This window comes from Balaenoptera physalus (assembly GCF_965194825.1).
Source record: "Balaenoptera physalus genome assembly, chromosome: 3".
Taxonomy (NCBI): Eukaryota; Metazoa; Chordata; class Mammalia; order Artiodactyla; family Balaenopteridae; genus Balaenoptera; species Balaenoptera physalus.
The window spans coordinates 167,996,777-168,015,260 of record NC_138890.1 but is presented as its reverse complement, the minus strand read 5'-3'; the positions used below and the strand labels follow the sequence as shown (position 1 = coordinate 168,015,260).

At 35.1% G+C, this 18,484-nt stretch overlaps 1 protein-coding gene across 1 annotated transcript in view; it reads right to left on the bottom strand.

The window, feature by feature from the left end:
* CTNND2 (catenin delta 2) overlaps positions 1 to 18,484 on the bottom strand; it is a 943,287-nt gene that overhangs the window by 443,987 nt on the left and 480,816 nt on the right. The window contains exons 4-5 of the mRNA XM_082458356.1: positions 4,864 to 4,898; positions 3,776 to 3,892 (exon numbers count right to left, since the gene is read on the bottom strand). Coding sequence (XP_082314482.1) covers positions 3,776 to 3,892; positions 4,864 to 4,898 — 152 coding nt within the window. The remainder of the gene's footprint in view (positions 1 to 3,775; positions 3,893 to 4,863; positions 4,899 to 18,484) is intronic.

Below are 18,484 nucleotides of genomic sequence, written 5' to 3'. Positions count from 1 at the left end.
AGAAAAACAAAAGCTTTTAAACAACAAACTACATACTATGTGCTTAGGGGCTGAGACTGGTTGCCACTGTAGTAATGTTTCAAGCTGGTTTTAGACTGTATTTCGTGTTGTTTTAGTCTCTTTCGGGTTAGGACTCAGACACTGGCTCTCAAGGGCAGCGCGCCAGGTCCAATTTAGCATCAGCTCTTTCATGTCTGTTCTAGCTAATGAGTCCATTGATTGAATCATCACACAAACAAGGGATGAGCAGAATCTCATGGGCTTGTGCTAATTATATGAAACATGTCAAAGAGCCATTACATATTATATGTGTTGTGTTTATAGAAATATAAACACGTATATTGTTCTAGTGTTGAGTAGAAGGTTGTGCTGGTTATTCTCTTTGCTGCACATATTCATTCTCTACCCTTCTCCCCACAGAGACTGTATCACAAGGGTCACTTGGCATGTGGTTTACGACTGGACTTGGCCAGTGAGAGGCACGAGGAGGGCATCAGAGGTTAGAGGAGAGAGAGGCCAAGATATTTATTTCTCTGCTCCCGCCAGCCTCGCCTCTTGACCCTGCTGGCACTAGTCCCTCGATTTTTCCTTCGGGACTAAGGGTGGCAAGGGTTTCCATCAGTTGCTACCCCCTGAGTACCTCTGCAGGCATTGATTGCTCCCTGAATCTTGCTCACTTCTTTGTAAATCGCTCCCTAATTAAATTCTCTTCAGTTAAACTTTTTTTGAGTAGACTCTTATTTCCCATCTGGACCCTGATGCAAATACAAACAGCAATTAGGATTTTTATTTTATGATAGTCTAAGTACTTAAAATTAGCAATAATTGATCCCCCAAATGATAGCTGTCTACTCAATATTTTTAAATTAACTTCCTAAACTTTATTCAATTCGTTCAGTCTCAAACTGACTCTGAAAATGTTAAGAACAAACATTTCATAAGAACACGAATATTCCACATTTCACTGTGGTTCAGATCTTCTGGTATAAAATTTTCAAGTGGCACTTTCATCACCTGTGTTTTTTGTCTGTTCGTTTTTTTCTTTTGCTTTGTTTCTTTTCCTATCTTCAAACAAGGAAGCAGGGCCTTCCAAAAAGAATAATTAACTGAAATCCTAGGAGTCTTCAAAAAGATAATTCACTACCTAATAACATAAACTAAGTAATATTTCTGAAAACCAAATAATTCAGCAGTTAGCAAATATATTTCAAAAAAAATCTTACTGGAGTATTTAAATTTCCCAAAATAAAGATACATCTTTTGTAGATAGTGTTTGAAAACATTCTGCAGAAATACGAAAGTGAACACTGAAAGTTCTTTCTACTTCTCCTGGGTGTAGCAGAGTGCCTCAATTCAGAAATTCAGGACTATTAGTTGACTTAAAGTTTTTTTTTAAAGTTCATATACTTATCCTTTCTATTATTTTATTTATTTATCTCTTTTAGTATTCATTTATTTATTTCTTCTACTCTTTTTTATATTACTTTGTCTCTGCATTGCTTCTAGTATTTCCATCTTCCTAGCTTCTTTTGGTTTATTTAACTCTTTTTAAGGTGTCCCAATAATGAATACACATCTCTTTACTTTGTCTTTTATTTTTAATAATAAAATTATGATTTCCTCTGAGTGCAGTTTTTTACCATACACTTATGTTTTCATTATAAAATGTTGCTATTCTATTTGCTTTGTAAATAGTACGTAATTTTCTTTTTGCTTCCATTTTGATTCACAGTAGCCAAAAGTATGTCTCTTAATTTTAATGTGATTATATGTTTGCTTAGCATTTTATTATTTACTTTTAATTTTACTGAATTATCATCAAAGAATGTGGCCTTTCTACGCTTTTTAATTTTTAGGATTGTCTTTTCAGTCCATCAGCTGATCAATTTTTATAAATTTTCCTTGGACATATATAACAAGTGTTTATTATTATTCAAAAAAAATTTTAAATTTATTTAATGCATTGATTTGTTAATTATTTATTCCAACTTTCTGTGGCTTTTTCTTTTAGTATTCAGTCTGATTCTGAGAAATGTTCACAATATTTTTCATCACCTTTTTTCATTTTTAATAATTTTTAATATTCAGATGCTATTTTGTATGGCACATACATATTCACCAGATTTTACCACATAATTATAAGTTATTTTCACTGTATAATTCCTTTTTGACCCTGCTTAGTGCCTCTGCATTAAATTCCACTTCACCTCACATTATTCTTCCCAATCCCACTCCTTGTGTTCATTGCATTTGCTGTCACTACTTTGTCAATTCCTTTAATTTCAACATTTATTTCATTAATATAAGTGTGTATATTAAACATAACATCACTATTTTATTTTCGTTTACTGCAAATTTGAATTTTCATTCTTTTCAGAGAATTCAGTCCTTACATATAGTGCTAGATTGATATACTTGATTTATCACTTCTATTTTAATTTGCTTCATAAGTTACTCTTTTCTTCCTTCTTTTTTCTGTACTTTCTATGAAAAAAAGGTTATCCCCCTCCTAAAATCATAATAAAATATATTTCTCTATTATTCTATAAAAAATAAGATAGCCAATATCATCCTCCCCAGACACATTATTTTATCTCTGCTTTCCTTACTCTATAATAAAATGAGTACATGTGCCTCAAATATTAATTAAATATAGTTCTAACTACAACTACCCCTACAAAAGAAATATATTTATAGACTTTGAGAAAAAAGAGGTAACAATCTTACATTTTAAAATATAAAACACAGAGAACAAGTATAATACAAATCATGCACCTTACTTTAGGAGTTTTATTAAGGGGATGCATATGGTTAAAATAAATCTGGATATTCAAGATAATGTTACCCTAAGAGTCATGGTATTATAAAGATCATAGAGAAATGAACTAATATATAAATTAAATGGTTTTGAGATCACTATGCTATCTTACTCTTATTATCTTTCTTTTATATAGCAAAACTTGATGGGTATTCAAGGAAATTTTATTTTTTTAAATTAAGGAATAAAATGCTCCACTGATTTCTCATGTAGAAATTATCAGGGTAATGTACATTTTAATGATTTAATTTTTAGCTTTTTGTGGGATTTTATTAAAATAGGTCAAGAGAATTTTATAATTTATTAAAATGAGGCTCATTTCAATTCATAGAACTTTAATTTCAAAGCCTCAGCTACTCTGGTTGAAAAATATATAATTAAGTAAAAGAAAGAAATCTTTAAATATTCTATTGAGATTAATATAGCTATGCAAGATAGCTAAACATAGAAGTAGAAGGAGTTATTGCATAGTACTATAGCATGGTACTAAATAGTACTGCATATATTACATCATTTTTTTCTATTTTGTTATATAATTGCTCTACCATTTAACATCTCTACCAACAATAATCTGTATGAGTAAAGCATTGATAGTTAACTTTAAAGCAGACACTGTGTTGATTAAACAACTAAATGATGAGTTCATAGAGTGTGCTACTCTAGATGCCAAAAAGAATATCAGACAATTGGTGAGAATCACCAATATGTCAATAATTGGTGAGAAATCTAGATGATAATTACTGACTTAAGAGAGTTTCTAATCAAATGTGAATTAGTGTGGAGTAATGTCGGAAGGAAGTAGGTGAGAGAGGAGTGAAATGGATAAAACAAGTATAAACACACCTTGAAGTCCTATTAGACATGACTCATGATATTAATTAGAATAATATTATAATATTAATGACATAATGCTCTTATATTTTAATTGTCTTCAAGCTTAACTGTCATTTGACTTACTTTCACTTGTTGAATAGTCTTGTGGGTCAAGTATTCCTGATTCCTGCAGTGATCTAATACAGGAGTCCACCAATTCAAGACCTGTTGTGAGCTCATCTTCGATATCTTTTTGACCATCTGAAATATAATATTTTAAAGACATGAACAAATACATGGTAATGTCAATATTAAAGCTTAAGACTATCATTTAGTAATCAAAAATACCCTAACCAAAGATATTATTTTTGAAATTCTCATTAGATATCACATTGTAACCCTTGGTCAACCACCATTAAAAACCAAGGCCAGCCAAGTCTATGTATCCATGAAGAACATAAAGTTCCTAGGGAACTGGGAGAACTTAACTCCCACGAAATCTTGAGCTATCAGAACAACTTCATCTAATTTTAGTGTCATGTGTTGTCATATTCATTTTCATAAGTCTCTTCCTAAAGTTCACAAGAAAATTAATCAATAGAGATATATGTAGCAGTAAGTATAAATGTTCATCAGGAAGCTGTACTTTCAATCTAAATGTCCATCAACAGAAGAATGGATAAAGAAGATGTGGTGTGTATATATATCCAATGGAATATTACTCAGCCATAAAAAAGAGTGAAATAATGCCATTTGCAGCAACATGGATGGACCTAGAGATGATCATACTAAGTGAAGTAAGTCAAAGAGAGAAAGGCAAATACTATATGATATCACTTGTGTGTGGAACCTAAAATATGATACAAATGAATTTATTTGCAAAATAGAAAACAGACTCACAGACATAGAAAACAAACTCATGGTTACCAAAGGGGAAAGGGGGTAGGGGATGGATGAATTAGGAGTCTGGAATTAGCAGATACAAACTACTTTATGTAAAATAGATAAACAACAAGGACCTACTGTATAGCACAGGGAAATATATCGAATATCTTGTAATAAACCATAATGGAAAGGAATATGAAAAAGAATACATACATATATATATATATATATATATATATATATATATATATATATATGTATATCTGAATCACTTTGCTGTACACCAGGAACTAACACAAAACTGTAAATCAACTATACTTCAATAAAAAAAAGAAGCTGTACTTTACCTTGTGATTGCCAGTGAAACTGCTCTTCTGCTGAACTATAAAAGAGAGAATACATAGGTATAATGAATCGGTTAGAAACAAAAGAACTCTAGACTATAAGACACAAAGGCACATGAGGGTAGTAATGGTGGCTCCATGGAACTCCCTTTAATTTCTGACTGAGAAAAGGGATCCCATTTTGACACGATCTTAACTTTAATATATTTGATGTATACCTCTTCTGAATCACAGGTATTAGCATGTTATAAATGGACATCATTCAGTAATTTTCAGAAGAACAGCTCATTTTTTACAAATCCCAACATATCATACTTATTCCTTACAATAATTTCTACATACATGCAGTTCTATTCAACTTTAGTCATTTTAAAATACAAATCTGAATAGTTTCATGTAGACTTTGTAAGGTATTCTAATAAAGAAATAACTTTCTCCATTTTCATTATAAAGAGATAAAATAAATCTATACCTTCTTCTAGACATATCATATAAGGAGTTCTTTTCAGCTGTTTATTATATTTTAAATTAAGTAATATAAAACTTATAACACTTTACACCAATTGAATATACAGTTCCCAAATTCTCACTTTATAAGTACATCTTATAAAATGACCCAGGTAGAAAGGGTTGCTCATCTAAATGATATGCCAAAGATACTGTGCAGATTGTAACGATGTAGGCATATAAATTTATTCTGAATGATTTATTAAAATATATAAATAAATTTAAAATTTCTAAATATGAACAGCTCTTTCATTATATATGCAAATAGTTCCAGCATACCCTTTTTTAATATGTCAATAATTTGTGAGAAATCTAGATGCCAATTACTCACAGGTATCATTTTGAGAATGACTTTCTACCCTTATTTCACTAGATCTTTTACTCTGATCAAGCAGCTTCTATGAATAGCTCATCAGTTTCACAACAGCAAGTAGGTTTTAGAACTTTAATCTGTACCTTAGAGATGGCTTCTGAATACATTTGCTGGGGGAAAAGGAAATTCTGGTATAAATCAGCATTCAGAATAGCCATGATTGATATACATGAATATAAGAGTAGTCCCTTAAGAGACATATGACTTTTTTAAGCTATCTTTCTCCTCAGCCAATCCATTTTAGCAAAGTGGAAAATGGTTTTGCAATGATGAGAGCTATAGACAATTGATACATGAAATGATAATATTACAAATTCAGTCCAATGCAACTTCTTGCTTCAAAAAGATGTAGCATGATAGAGTAGTAACGTCTAACTGCAAAGTTTAACACTTAAAAACAGAAATGTAATCCTATAATTAATATTTTAAAAATTACAAAGCATGTTCACTTAGTAAGTGGCATTTAATATAGGGGTGGAAAATGCTTTCATAATTGTAGTGAGTTGAATGGTGCCCTTCCCCCACAAAAGATATGTCCACACCAAATCCCTAGAAATTGTGAATGGTTACTTATTGGAAAAGGGTTTTTACAGATGTAATTAAGTTAAAGATCTTCAGATAAGATCATCCTAAATCCAATGACAAGTGTCCTTAAAAAAGATCCTTAGAGGAGAAAGATGCAGAGGAGAAGGTCAGAGGCAGAGGCAGAGACTGGATTTATGCATCTATAAGCCAAGGAATATCTGGAGCCAGCAGAACCTGGAAGAGTTAAGAAAAACTCCTCCCCTTTAGCCTTCCTAGGGGACATAGCCCTGTCAACAGAACTTGATTTTGAACTTCTGGACTCCCAAACTGTGAGATAATAAATGTCTTTTATTTTAAGCCACTCAGTTGTAGTAATTTGTTATGGCAGCCCAAGGAAGCCCATACAGTTATTTTTCTGATACAATAAAAATGTTCTCATGCTATATCCTTCAAGATTTACTACTATCTCTATGTTACTACATTCCTTTTACCAGTTCAGTCCTTTGCTGAGTACTTACTGTATACCAAGGCTCTGCTAATTCACAACAATCACTAACATCTTTTGGTAGATGGGGAATAACTGGCTTATTGATGTTAAATAACTTGACCACACACATCATAAGGAACTCAGCAGGGATTTAAACTAATCTGTCCAACCCCAAAAGTCATAGAACAGAGCTGGAGTAATCACTCTCCCTGTCTTCAGACTATACTACAAAGCTCTAGTAATCAAAAGAGTATGGTACTGGCACAAAAACAGACACATTGATCAATGGAATAGAATAAAGAGTCCAGAAATAAACCCACACACTTATGGTCAATTAATCTATGACAAAGGAGGCAAGAATATACAATGGAGAGAAGATAGCCTCTTCAGTAAGTGGTGCTGGAAAAACTGGACAGCTACATGTAAAAGAATGAAATTAGAACATTCTCTATCAGCATATACAAAGATAAACTCAAACTGGATTAAGACCAGATACTATAAAACTCATAGAGAAAAACGTAGGCAGAACACTCTTTGACATAAATCTCAGCAATATTTTTTTATTGGATCCATATCCTAAAGCAAAGGAAAAAAAAGTAAAAATAAACTAATGGGACCTCATTAAACTTAAAAGCTTTTCCACAGCAAAGGAAACCATCGACAAAATGACAACACAACCTACTGAATGGGAGAAGGTATTTGCAAATGATATGACCAAAAAGGGCTTAATTCCAAAATATACAAATAGCTCATACTACTCGATATCAAAAAAATAAACAACCCAATTAAAAAATGGGCAGAAGAACTGAATAGACATTTTTTTCAAAGAGGAAATGCAGATGGCCACCAGGCATATGAAAAGATGCTCAATATTGCTAGTCATCAGGGAAATGCAAATCAAAACCGCAATGAGATATCACCTCACACCTGTCAGAATGGCTTTCATCAAAAAGAACACTAATAACAGATGTTGGCAAGGATGTGGAATAAAGGGAACCCTTGTACACTGTTGGTGGGAATGTAAATTGCTGCAGTCACTGTGGAAAACAGTATGGAGGTTTCTCAAAAAACTAAAAACAGAACTACATATGACCCAGCAATTCCACTCCTGGGTATATATCCAAAAAACACCCTACTATTTTGAAAAGATAGTGCACTCCAATGTTCATAGCAGCACTGTTTACAATTGCCAAGCTATGGAAGCAACTGAGGTGTCCATCAACAGATGAATGGATAAAGAAGATGTGATATATAATGGAATACTACTCAGCAATACAAAAGAAGGAAATTTTGCCATTTGCAGCAACATGGATGGACTTAGAGGACATTATGCTAAATGAAATAAGTCAGACAGAGAAAGACAAATACTGTATAATATCACTTATAGGTGGAATTAAAAAAAAAAACCCCAACAAGCTAGAGAATAAAACAGGAAAAAAGCAGACTCACAGGTGTAGAGGACAAACTAGTGGTTACCAGTGGGGAGAGGGAAGAAGGGAGGGGTAAGAAAGGGGTAGAGGGAAAAAAGGGTTATTATGGAATTATATAAAATCATGTGTCTGAAACTTTTGAAAATTGTAAAGCACCACAGAATTTAAAGAATCCTCCATTCAATGAAAACAAGAAAAAAGGCATGGAGGGAAACACACTTGTTACTTCCCACTTGAAACAATAAGAATGTCCAAGTCACTGGAAGCTTCTCCCATGTCTCATCAAAGCCCCGTTCTCTTCTCCTTCCAGGCACACTGAAGAGCACACTTCCCTGCCCCTTTGCATGTAGATGGGGGCATGTGCCACCTCCTGCCCCAAGCACAGAAGGGCAGGGACACGATCTCAATGCTCTCGCTTGTCAAGCCCTGAGTTGAGGTGGGTCTCTGAGTAACCGTGCGAAGGGAAGATTTCCGCCAACCCAGAGAAGACACAACGCCAGTGAGAAATAAACCACTGTTTTACTGAAACTCTGAAGTTGGAGGGTTGTTTGTTTTGGTAGAATAAATGTCACACTGACTAATACAGAAATGTACCATTATTTGAGTTCATAAGGCATTTTCTACTTCTCTATCTTTCATTTCCACAGTTTAGAGCTGGAAGACAATGTATCGGGTCACCCTAGCACAAACAAGGTGGTGCCACCACTTTCACGCATCCTTTGAGATTTATCCACTCATCCACCATAATGGGTGATTTTATATACAGAGCTACACATCACACTGTTAAATAATATTTACTTTTTGTTCGTCTCTTTCAAAAGTGTTTCGATTTTATGTGCAACAGAAACAAGAAGGAATATTTTTTATTAAAATTGAAAAAATACCACCGACACTGAATATGAAACTATGCTCTCAAAGCATGGGCACCCTCCTTTTGAGTAGACAAAGAGCAGTAATCACTTAAATGGTTTCCTGATTCCTTTAGCACAGTTAAAATGCATTAGAAGTATGACTGATGACAGAAAATAGAAGTCCCAAGAGAAACTGGGTTTAGATTTTATTTCCTCTAATTGCACACTTTACTCTCTCTGTTAGGGGATTCTATACAACTGCATATTTTGTGCACTTGATTCTTTTTCTTAAAGACTGCTCTAAGGTGGATGCTTTTATAAAAAGCAAACTCTTTATTCATTCGATAAACACAAATTATGCCTATGTCTCAGACACTCTTATTTCAGGTGTTTAGGAATTACTCGTGGCTTTCTCCCAATTATATCATTCAATTTAATATAACATAAAAGTCATTTCTGAGGTTGCTGTAACTTCCACTCATGTTCAGTTTCAGGAACTAAAGTTTGCTTTCACTACTGAAATTCTATTTCTTTAAATAGAAATAGTTCCTAAAGAATTAAAATTAATAAAAATGTAGATGTAATTTAGTCTATATTTAAACATAACTTTGTATAAGTTTCAGAACTCAGTTATTATGAGAAAAAAAATATTTATAACAAAAACTATCATAAGTAACATTTACCTTTTAAACATACACACAATATACACGTAAGACTGGTAGTGCTAGGAAAGAAATTTTTTTTTTTTAAGCAAAAAAGAAATTTATTGGAAAGATTTCTGGGACCTCACAAAACTGACAAGAAAGCTGAAACACCAACCACGAAAAATGTGCAAGAGTGAAGAGGTCAGGCAGCTGAAAGCACAGCCAAGGTCAGGCTCCGGGAGCAGAATGAATGGGAAACCACTTGGTTCTGCTGCTACCACCCTAAAAATCTCCAACTGTTTCAGGTTCTTTGCGTCACCAGGTCAAGTTTCAAGTCCCAGGTGGAGGCATCCAGCTGACTAAACTTAAAACATCCCCACAGCCAGGGAGAAGGAAAGAGAAGACATCCTCTTTTCAGTTTTTTTTTTTTTTTTTTTAATGGGAAGTAGAATCCTGCCACTCACTTAATTTGTGACTTATTTCAAGTAACATAAGTGTTCATATGCCAGGTAACCCTCCTCCATTTTGGAATAGTAGACCAATTTCCACTTGGTAATCAGGATCAATTATGCCAGCTAACACCATAATTCCCTCCTTTGCCTGCTGCGCCAGAGGCATGAGGAATCTGAAGTTCTTGAGTGGCGGCTTTCACTTCCAGTTCAGTGGAATCATGGTTATATTAGCAGGTGGAAACATTCTTCCTTCTAGAATTAAAGCCTGAGAAAATAGAGAATAAACCACGTGGGAGCCTCCAGAAAAGGAAGATTCCGTGCTGCTATTTAAGAAAAAAATATCCTGAATAAAAGTTGTCAGTGTGGGACGAAGTGAGAGAGTGGCATGGACATATATACACTACCGAATGTAAAATAGATAGCTAGTGGGAAGCAGCCGCATAGCACAGGGAGATCAGCTCGGTGCTTTGTGACCACCTAGAGGGGTGGGATAGGGAGGGTGGGAGGGAGACGCAGGAGGGAGGGGATATGGGGACACATGTATACAGGTGGCTGATTCACTTCGTTGTGCAGCGGAGACCAGCACAGCATTGTGGGGCAATTACACTCCGATAAAAATGTTAAAAAAAAAAAAGTCGGCAGCACCTCTCCTCAGATGTCAGGGCACAGACAGGAAACACTCTTTTCCTGCAGATGTGGCCACACGCAGGCACTTGTCCCAAAGCCACTGTGGTGCCCAGGAACGAATTTTTAAGATAATATATCACAAGCAAAAATCCTAGTAGCTAATGCATAGATAGCTCTCACATTACAACGGGCTATATTCTAACTGGTTTATAGTTAATCTTCATGACAAAACTTTTTAGAGAGGTGATATTTTCCCATTTTATTGATAATGAAACTAAGGTAAAAAGTGCTTAAGGAAGTTGCTGGAGATCCCACAGCCAGCAAATAATGAAGCCAGGATTGTGACCCTGGTCATCTGGTTCTAGAGGCCACATTCTGAACTAATATTCTATTCACACACTTGGCTCAAAAATTGAACTCCTATGCAATTAAAAATGAAAACATAAACATAAACACCAGAAACCAAGTTGAAAAAATGAGCCACATCCTGAGAGAAGATATTTGCAATGCATACAGCTTACAAAGGGTTAGTTTCCAGAACAAATAAATAACTCCTACAAATCAATGAAATAGAGATTAAACGATCAGATAGAAGAGAGGTCAACAAATACATGTAAAGTGGCTGCAGAGCAGAAAAATCAGGAATGTATGGTCACCAAACACATTAAAAGATACTCAACCCTATTAGGAATTGAAAGAATAGAAATAGAAAGATACCTCTTTATACTCCATAGGCTGTAGAACAATTAGAAAGTCTGACTGTACTAAGTGTTGAAGAGGAGATGAGGAAATATGAACTCTCATACGTTGTATGTGGGAGAGTAAATTAGTGAAACACTTGGGTGAGCTATCAGTCAATGCCTGATAATGTTATATGAGCAAATGCCCAATCATCCAGCAATTCTGCTTCTAGGTAGAGCCTCGAGAAAAACCTGTGCACCTGTGCCCAGGAGACTTGTACAAGACTGTTCATGCCTCTATGTTGGCAGTAGCAAAACAAGAGAAATAACCTAAGTGATCAGCAATAGGAGAATAGATAAATATAATAATATGATTCCATATCATAGATGACATAATATGGAATAAACACTATTTGGCAAGTAAAAAAAAATTAGCCAGATACACAATGTATCAACATGGGTCAGGCTCAAAAGCAAAATAAGAGTGGAAAATGTAAATTGCACATAGGACATGTACTGCAGGACTCCAATTATGAAAATATTTAAAACACTAACTAAATAATATTGTGTATATATACAAACACACACACACACACACACATATATGTGTGTGAGATAGAGACCAAACAAACATGGATTAAAAAGATACACCCAAATTCATGATGGTGGTGGCTTCTGGGGGAAAACAGAGAGAAATAAGTCTAAGGAGGGGCAAAAAGGGAATTTCACTTTTATCTCTACGTTTTTATGTTATGAAAGATGAGGGAAAATGTTAACACTACTTTAAGAATGTCTCTGATGCTTGAAATAGGGAAATCACGAATTTTACATTTAGAAACACGTTTAGTTAAATGCTTTCGTAAAACCTTGTGATTCAATTCTACATCATATTCTCATCATTGTTGGAGTCACTCATAGTTGAAACTCAAATGATGCAAAACAATTCTGAAATTTATAAGTATGAATAATAGAGGAAAAATAATGGTTTTGAATATAATTACTTTTTTCCTCTGTTTTGCACATGAGAAAAATGACAGCATCACTTTTACTGTGGTTCAAGTTTGACATAGCTTGAACATTTCAAGTAAGAAAACAATAACTTTCAAGTTCTGAGGGCATGAGGTGGGGGGAAAAACTAGTTTAAACCAAAGAATAAACTTTGAGTTCCTCGAGAAGTGACTTCACCCTCATCATTTTTAGCATGATAGTCTCCTTATCCACCTCTGGGCCATTACAAACAAACAAACAAACAAACAAACAAACAAATAAATAAATAAATAAATAAATAAATAAATAAATAAATAAGAAAGTTCAGAGAGTTTTCTTAACATCAGGAAAAGGCACAAAGCAAACCATTACTACAGCTACCCTGTCTGTTATGAACCTGCTCGAATACATTTTATTTTCTTTTTCAACTTTCTGATGTCCAAGGCATCAATCTCTGCACTGTATCGTGTGGCATACTACTGCTCACAATATCGTTCAAAATGAAATAAAGGAAAGAAACTATGAGTTTTTGGTTAGTTGGCTTTCAAGTTAAGCAATGTACCTAAAACATAAGCCAGAGAAACTACTGTGAAGTAAATTGTTTCCAAACTGATGTTCGATTCTCAGGTCACAGGAACAAAGGGCCTTATATTTATGATGTCCATATGACCTGAAACTGTATTATGACATAAAGTCTTTTTTGGTATATGGCTTTTGCATGCAGCCATATCACAAAAATAGGCATTGGTGCAAAATCAAATGACCATGGTCAAGTCTCGAATACTGTGGAAATAAAACATATTTAAAAAAAATAGTGAGAAGTGGTACCCCTGGAGCTTTGTTTAGGCTGCTGTTGCCCTTGAACTTTAGTGCTCTGTATCCAACCCTTATTAGTTTGGTTGGTGAGTAACCGCGCTTCCCCAGAACTTTCTGCAGAACTGACTTCCTTTCAGTCTATTGCCTTGTAGTCTCTGTAAGTATCTGTGATATATTTCCAAATGAAGGTTATATCTCCACTGTGCAATTAGAATGTTTATTTCTTTCTTAAGTCACACATCTTCTACCTGCTTTAACTATTTTCATCAACATGTAATTTTACAGCTCTTATAATAATGTTTACAGGGATACAGTGGGTAGTCATAGGACCACAAAGCTCCCAAACTAGGAGGCTGTGTGCATGGTGTCCAGGTGTGTGGGCTCAAAGGCCAGACTCCCTCCAGCTCTGTCCTATATAGGACACGTCTGGCAAGTTACTTAAACTCTCTGGGCCTAAATGGAGACATTTTGAGGCTTAAAGAAATTAGTTAATATCAAGTGATTTATGTATCAAGTGATCAGGACCCGGCACATGTTGAGTAAGTATGCAACTGTGTCCTATTTTATTATACATTGTTAAAATGGTTTCTATGGTTTATAGATTCTCGCTTATTCTAATCTATTTCATCCCTTAGTGTACACTGCAGGCACTGTGGGAGGGTCAAAATAGGGACAGACATGGGGAAGAAAAGGGAACAGGGGACATTAAGGAAATACCCAGAAATGGTGTGACCGTGCCTAGGCTCTCGGTCACACCCAGTCTTGGAGAAACTGTAAAACAACGTCACCACAAACCCTAGGTCAGTGCTCACCATGACTCTGGGCTGGCAGACAGAGAGACACGGTGACAGTGCCCCATGTTTTGGCATTCCCATGGGGGATGTAACGGTAAGCACACAGAGCAGGAAGGACCATTCAGGAAGAGGTGTGTTCAGGCACTACTGCACTCAGGTCTATGGGACCTTGAGCATGTCACTTACTCCGAGTCTCAGTTTCCCTATTTGTAAAATGGGGCTATTACTAGAAATTTCCCCATAGGGATCTTGTATTTTTTTAATTTAATTTAATTTTTTTAAACTTTTTAATTTTATATTGGAGTATAGTTGATTAACAATGTTTTGTTAGTTTCAGGTGTACAGCAAAGCGATTCAGTTATACATATATATGTATCTATTCTTTTTCAAATTCTTTTCCCACTTAGGTTATTACATAACATTGAGCAGGATCTTGTAAAAGTTAAGTGTGTAATGTATGTAAAACCCATAAAACAGTGCTGGGAACACAGCAGTGATTAAAAACAAAGTAGGCGGAGGGCAGAGTCAAGATGGCATACTAGGAGGACGTGGAATTCGTGTCTCCGCACAACTAGGGCACCTACCAGGCATAGGTGGGGTACCACGGACACCTAAGGGAACAGGAGGAACACCCAGAGACCAGCTGTTTCAATTACACTTTTATTTTTCCTACTATATTTTTTATCTTTCTAATTTTATTTTGTTTTTTATTCCTTGATACTGCATTCCTCATTTTTTTCTTTCTTTTTTTTTTTTAACTGTGCCACGAATCTTGCGGGATCTTGGTTCCCAGGCCGGAGATCGGGCCGGAGCTCCTGTGGTGGGAGCTCCAAGTCCAAACCGCTGGACTAACAGAGAACCTCAGACCCCAGGGAATATTAATTGGAGTGAGGCCTCCCAGAGTTCCTCATCTCAGCATCAAAAGCTGGCTCTATCCAACAGCCTGCAAACTCCAGTGCTGGATGTCTCAGGCCAAACAACCAGTAAGACAGGAACAGAGCACCACCCATCAAAAAAACAAAAAAAAATTGAAACAACAAAAAAATATGTTACAGACGAAGGAGCAAGGAAAAAACCTACAAGACCAAATAAATGAAGATGAAATAGGCAACCTACCTGAAAAAGAATTCAGAGTAATGATAGTAAAGATGATCGAAAATCTCGGAAACAGAATGGAGAAAATACAACCAACATTTAACAAGGATCTAGAAGAACTAAGGAGCAAACAAACAGTGGTGAACAACACAATTACTGAAATCAAAAATACTCTAGAAGGAATCAATAGCAGAATAACTAAGGCGGAAGAACAGTTAAATGAGCTGGAAGATAAAATGGTGGAAATAACTGCCAGGTTGCAGAATAAAGGAAAAAGAAAGAAAAGAATGGAGGACAGTCTCAGAGACCTATGCAACAACATTAAAAGCACCAATATTCGAATTATAGGGGACCCAGAAGAGAAAAGAAAGGGTCTGAGAAAATATTTGAAGAGATTATAGTTGAAAACTTCTCTAACATGGGAAAGGAAATAGTCAATCAAATCCAGGAAATACAGAGAGTCCCATACAGGATAAATCCAGGGAGAAACACAGCAATTCACATAATAATCAAACTATCAAAAATTAAATACAAAGAAAAAATATCAAAAGCAGCAAGGGAAAAGCAACAAATAACATACAAGGGAAATCCCATGAGGTTAACAGCTGACCTTTCAGCAGAAACATTGCAAGCTAGAAGGGAGTGGCAGGATATATTTAAAGTGATGAAACAGAAAAACCTAAAACCAAGATTACTCTATGCAGCAAGGGTCTCATTCAGATTCGACGGAGAAATTAAAACCTTTACAGACAAACAAAAGTTAAGAGAATTCAGCACCACCAAACCAACTTTACAACAAATGCTAAAGGAACTTCTCTAGGAAGGAAACACAAGAGAAGGAAAAGACCTATGAAAACAAACCCAGAACAATTAAGAAAATGGTAATAGGAACATACATATCAATAATTACCTTAAAGGTAAATGGGATTAAATGCTCCCACCAAAAGACATAGACTGGCTGAATGGATACAAAAAGAAGACCTGTATATATGCTGTCTACAATAGACACACTTCAGACCTAGGGACACATACAGACTGAAAGTGAGGGGATGGAATAAGATATTCCATGCAAATGGAAATCAAAAGAAAGCTGGAGTAGCAATTCTCATATCAGACAAAATAGACTTTAAAATAAAGACTATTACAAGAGACAAAGAAGGACACTACATAATGATCAAGGGATCAATCCAAGAAGAAGATATAACAATTGTAAATACTTATGCACCCAACATAGGAGCACCTCAATATATACGGCAAATGCTAACAGCCATAAAAGGGGAAATCGACACAATCATAGTAGGGGATTTTAACACCCCACTTTCACCAATGGACAGATATCCAAAATGAAAATAAATAAGGAAACACAAGTTTTAAATGACACATTAAACAAGATGGACTTATTTGATATTTATAGGACATTCCATCCAAAAACAACAGAATACACTTTATTCTCAAGTGCTCATGGAACATTCTCCAGGATAGATCATATCTTGGGTCACAAGTCAAGCCTTGGTAAATTTAAGAAAATTGAAATCGTATCAAGTATCTTTTCGGACCACAATGCTATGAGACTAGACATGAATTACAGGAAAAAAACTGTAAAAAATACAAACACATGGAGGCTAAACAATATGCTATTAAATAACCAAGAGAGCACTGAAGAAATCAAAGAGGAAATCAAAAAATACCTAGAAATAAATGACAAGGAAAACACGACGACCCAAAACCTATGGGATGCAGCAAAAGCAGTTCTAAGAGGGAAGTTTATAGCAATACAATCCTACCTCAATAAACAAGAAAAATCTCAAATAAACAACCTAACCTTAGACCCAAAGCAATCAGAGAAAGAAGAACAAAAAAACCCAAAGTTAGCAGAAGGAAAGAAATCATAAAGATCAGATCAGAAATAAATGAAAGAGAAATGAAGATCAATAGCAAAGATCAATAAAACTAAAAGCTGGTTCTTTGAGAAGATAAACAAAATTGATAAACCATTAGCCAGACTCATCAAGAAAAAACGAGAAGACTCAAACCAGCGGAATTAGAAATGGAAAGGAGAAGTAACAACTGACACTGCAGAAATACAAAGGATCATGAGAGATTACCACAAGCAACTATATGCCAATAAAATGGACAACCTGGAAGAAATGGACAAATTCTTAGAAAAGCACAACCTTCCAAGACTGAACCAGGAAGAAATAGAAAATATAAACAGACCAATCAGAAGCACCAAAATTGAAACTGCGATTAAAAATCTTCTAATAAACAAAAGCCTAGGACCAGATGGATTTACAGGTGAGTTCTATCAAACATTTAGAGAAGAGCTAAAACCTATCCTTCTCAAACTCTTCCAAAATACAGCAGAGGGAGGAACACTCCCAAACTCATTCTACAAGGCCACCATCACCCTGATACCAAAACCAATGATGTCACAAAGAAAGAAAACTACAGGCCAATAGCAGTGATGAACATAGATGCAAAAATCCTCAACAAAATATTAGCAAACAGAATCCAACAGCACATTAAAAGGATCATACACCATGATCAAGTGGGGTTTACCCCAGGAATGCAAGAATTCTTCAATATATGCAAATCAATCAATGTGGTACACCAAATTAACAAATTGAAGGAGAAAAAAACATGATCATCTCAATAGATGCAGAAAAGCTTTCGACAAAATTCAACATCCACTTATGATAAAAACTCTCCAGAAAGTAGGCATAGAGGGAACCTACCTCAACACAATAAAGGCCATATATGACAAACCCACAGCCAGTATCGTTCTTAGTGGTGAAAAACTGAAACCATTACCTCTAAGATCAGGAACAAGACAAGGTTGCCGACTCACCGGTATTATTCAACACAATTTTGGAAGTTTTAGCCATAGCAATCAGAGAAGAAAAAGATATAAAAGGAATCCAAATCAGAAAAGAAGTAAAACTGTCACTGTTTGCAGATGACATGATACTATACATAGAGAATCCTAAAGATGCTACCAGAAAACTACTAGAGCTAATCAATGAATTTGGTAGAATAGCAGGATACAAACTTAATGCACAGAAATCTTTTGCATTCCTATACACTAATGATGAAAAATCTGAAAGAGAAATTAAGGAAACACTCCCATTTACCACTGCAACAAAAAGATGGAAATACCTAGGAATAAACCTACCTATGGAGACAGAAGACCTGTATGCAGAAAACTATACGACACTGATGAAAGAAATTAAAAATGATACAAACAGATGGAGAGATATACCATGTTCTTGGATTGGAAGAATTAACATTGTGAAAATGACTATACCACCCAAAGCAGTCTACAGATTCAATGCAATCCCTATCAAACTACCACTGGC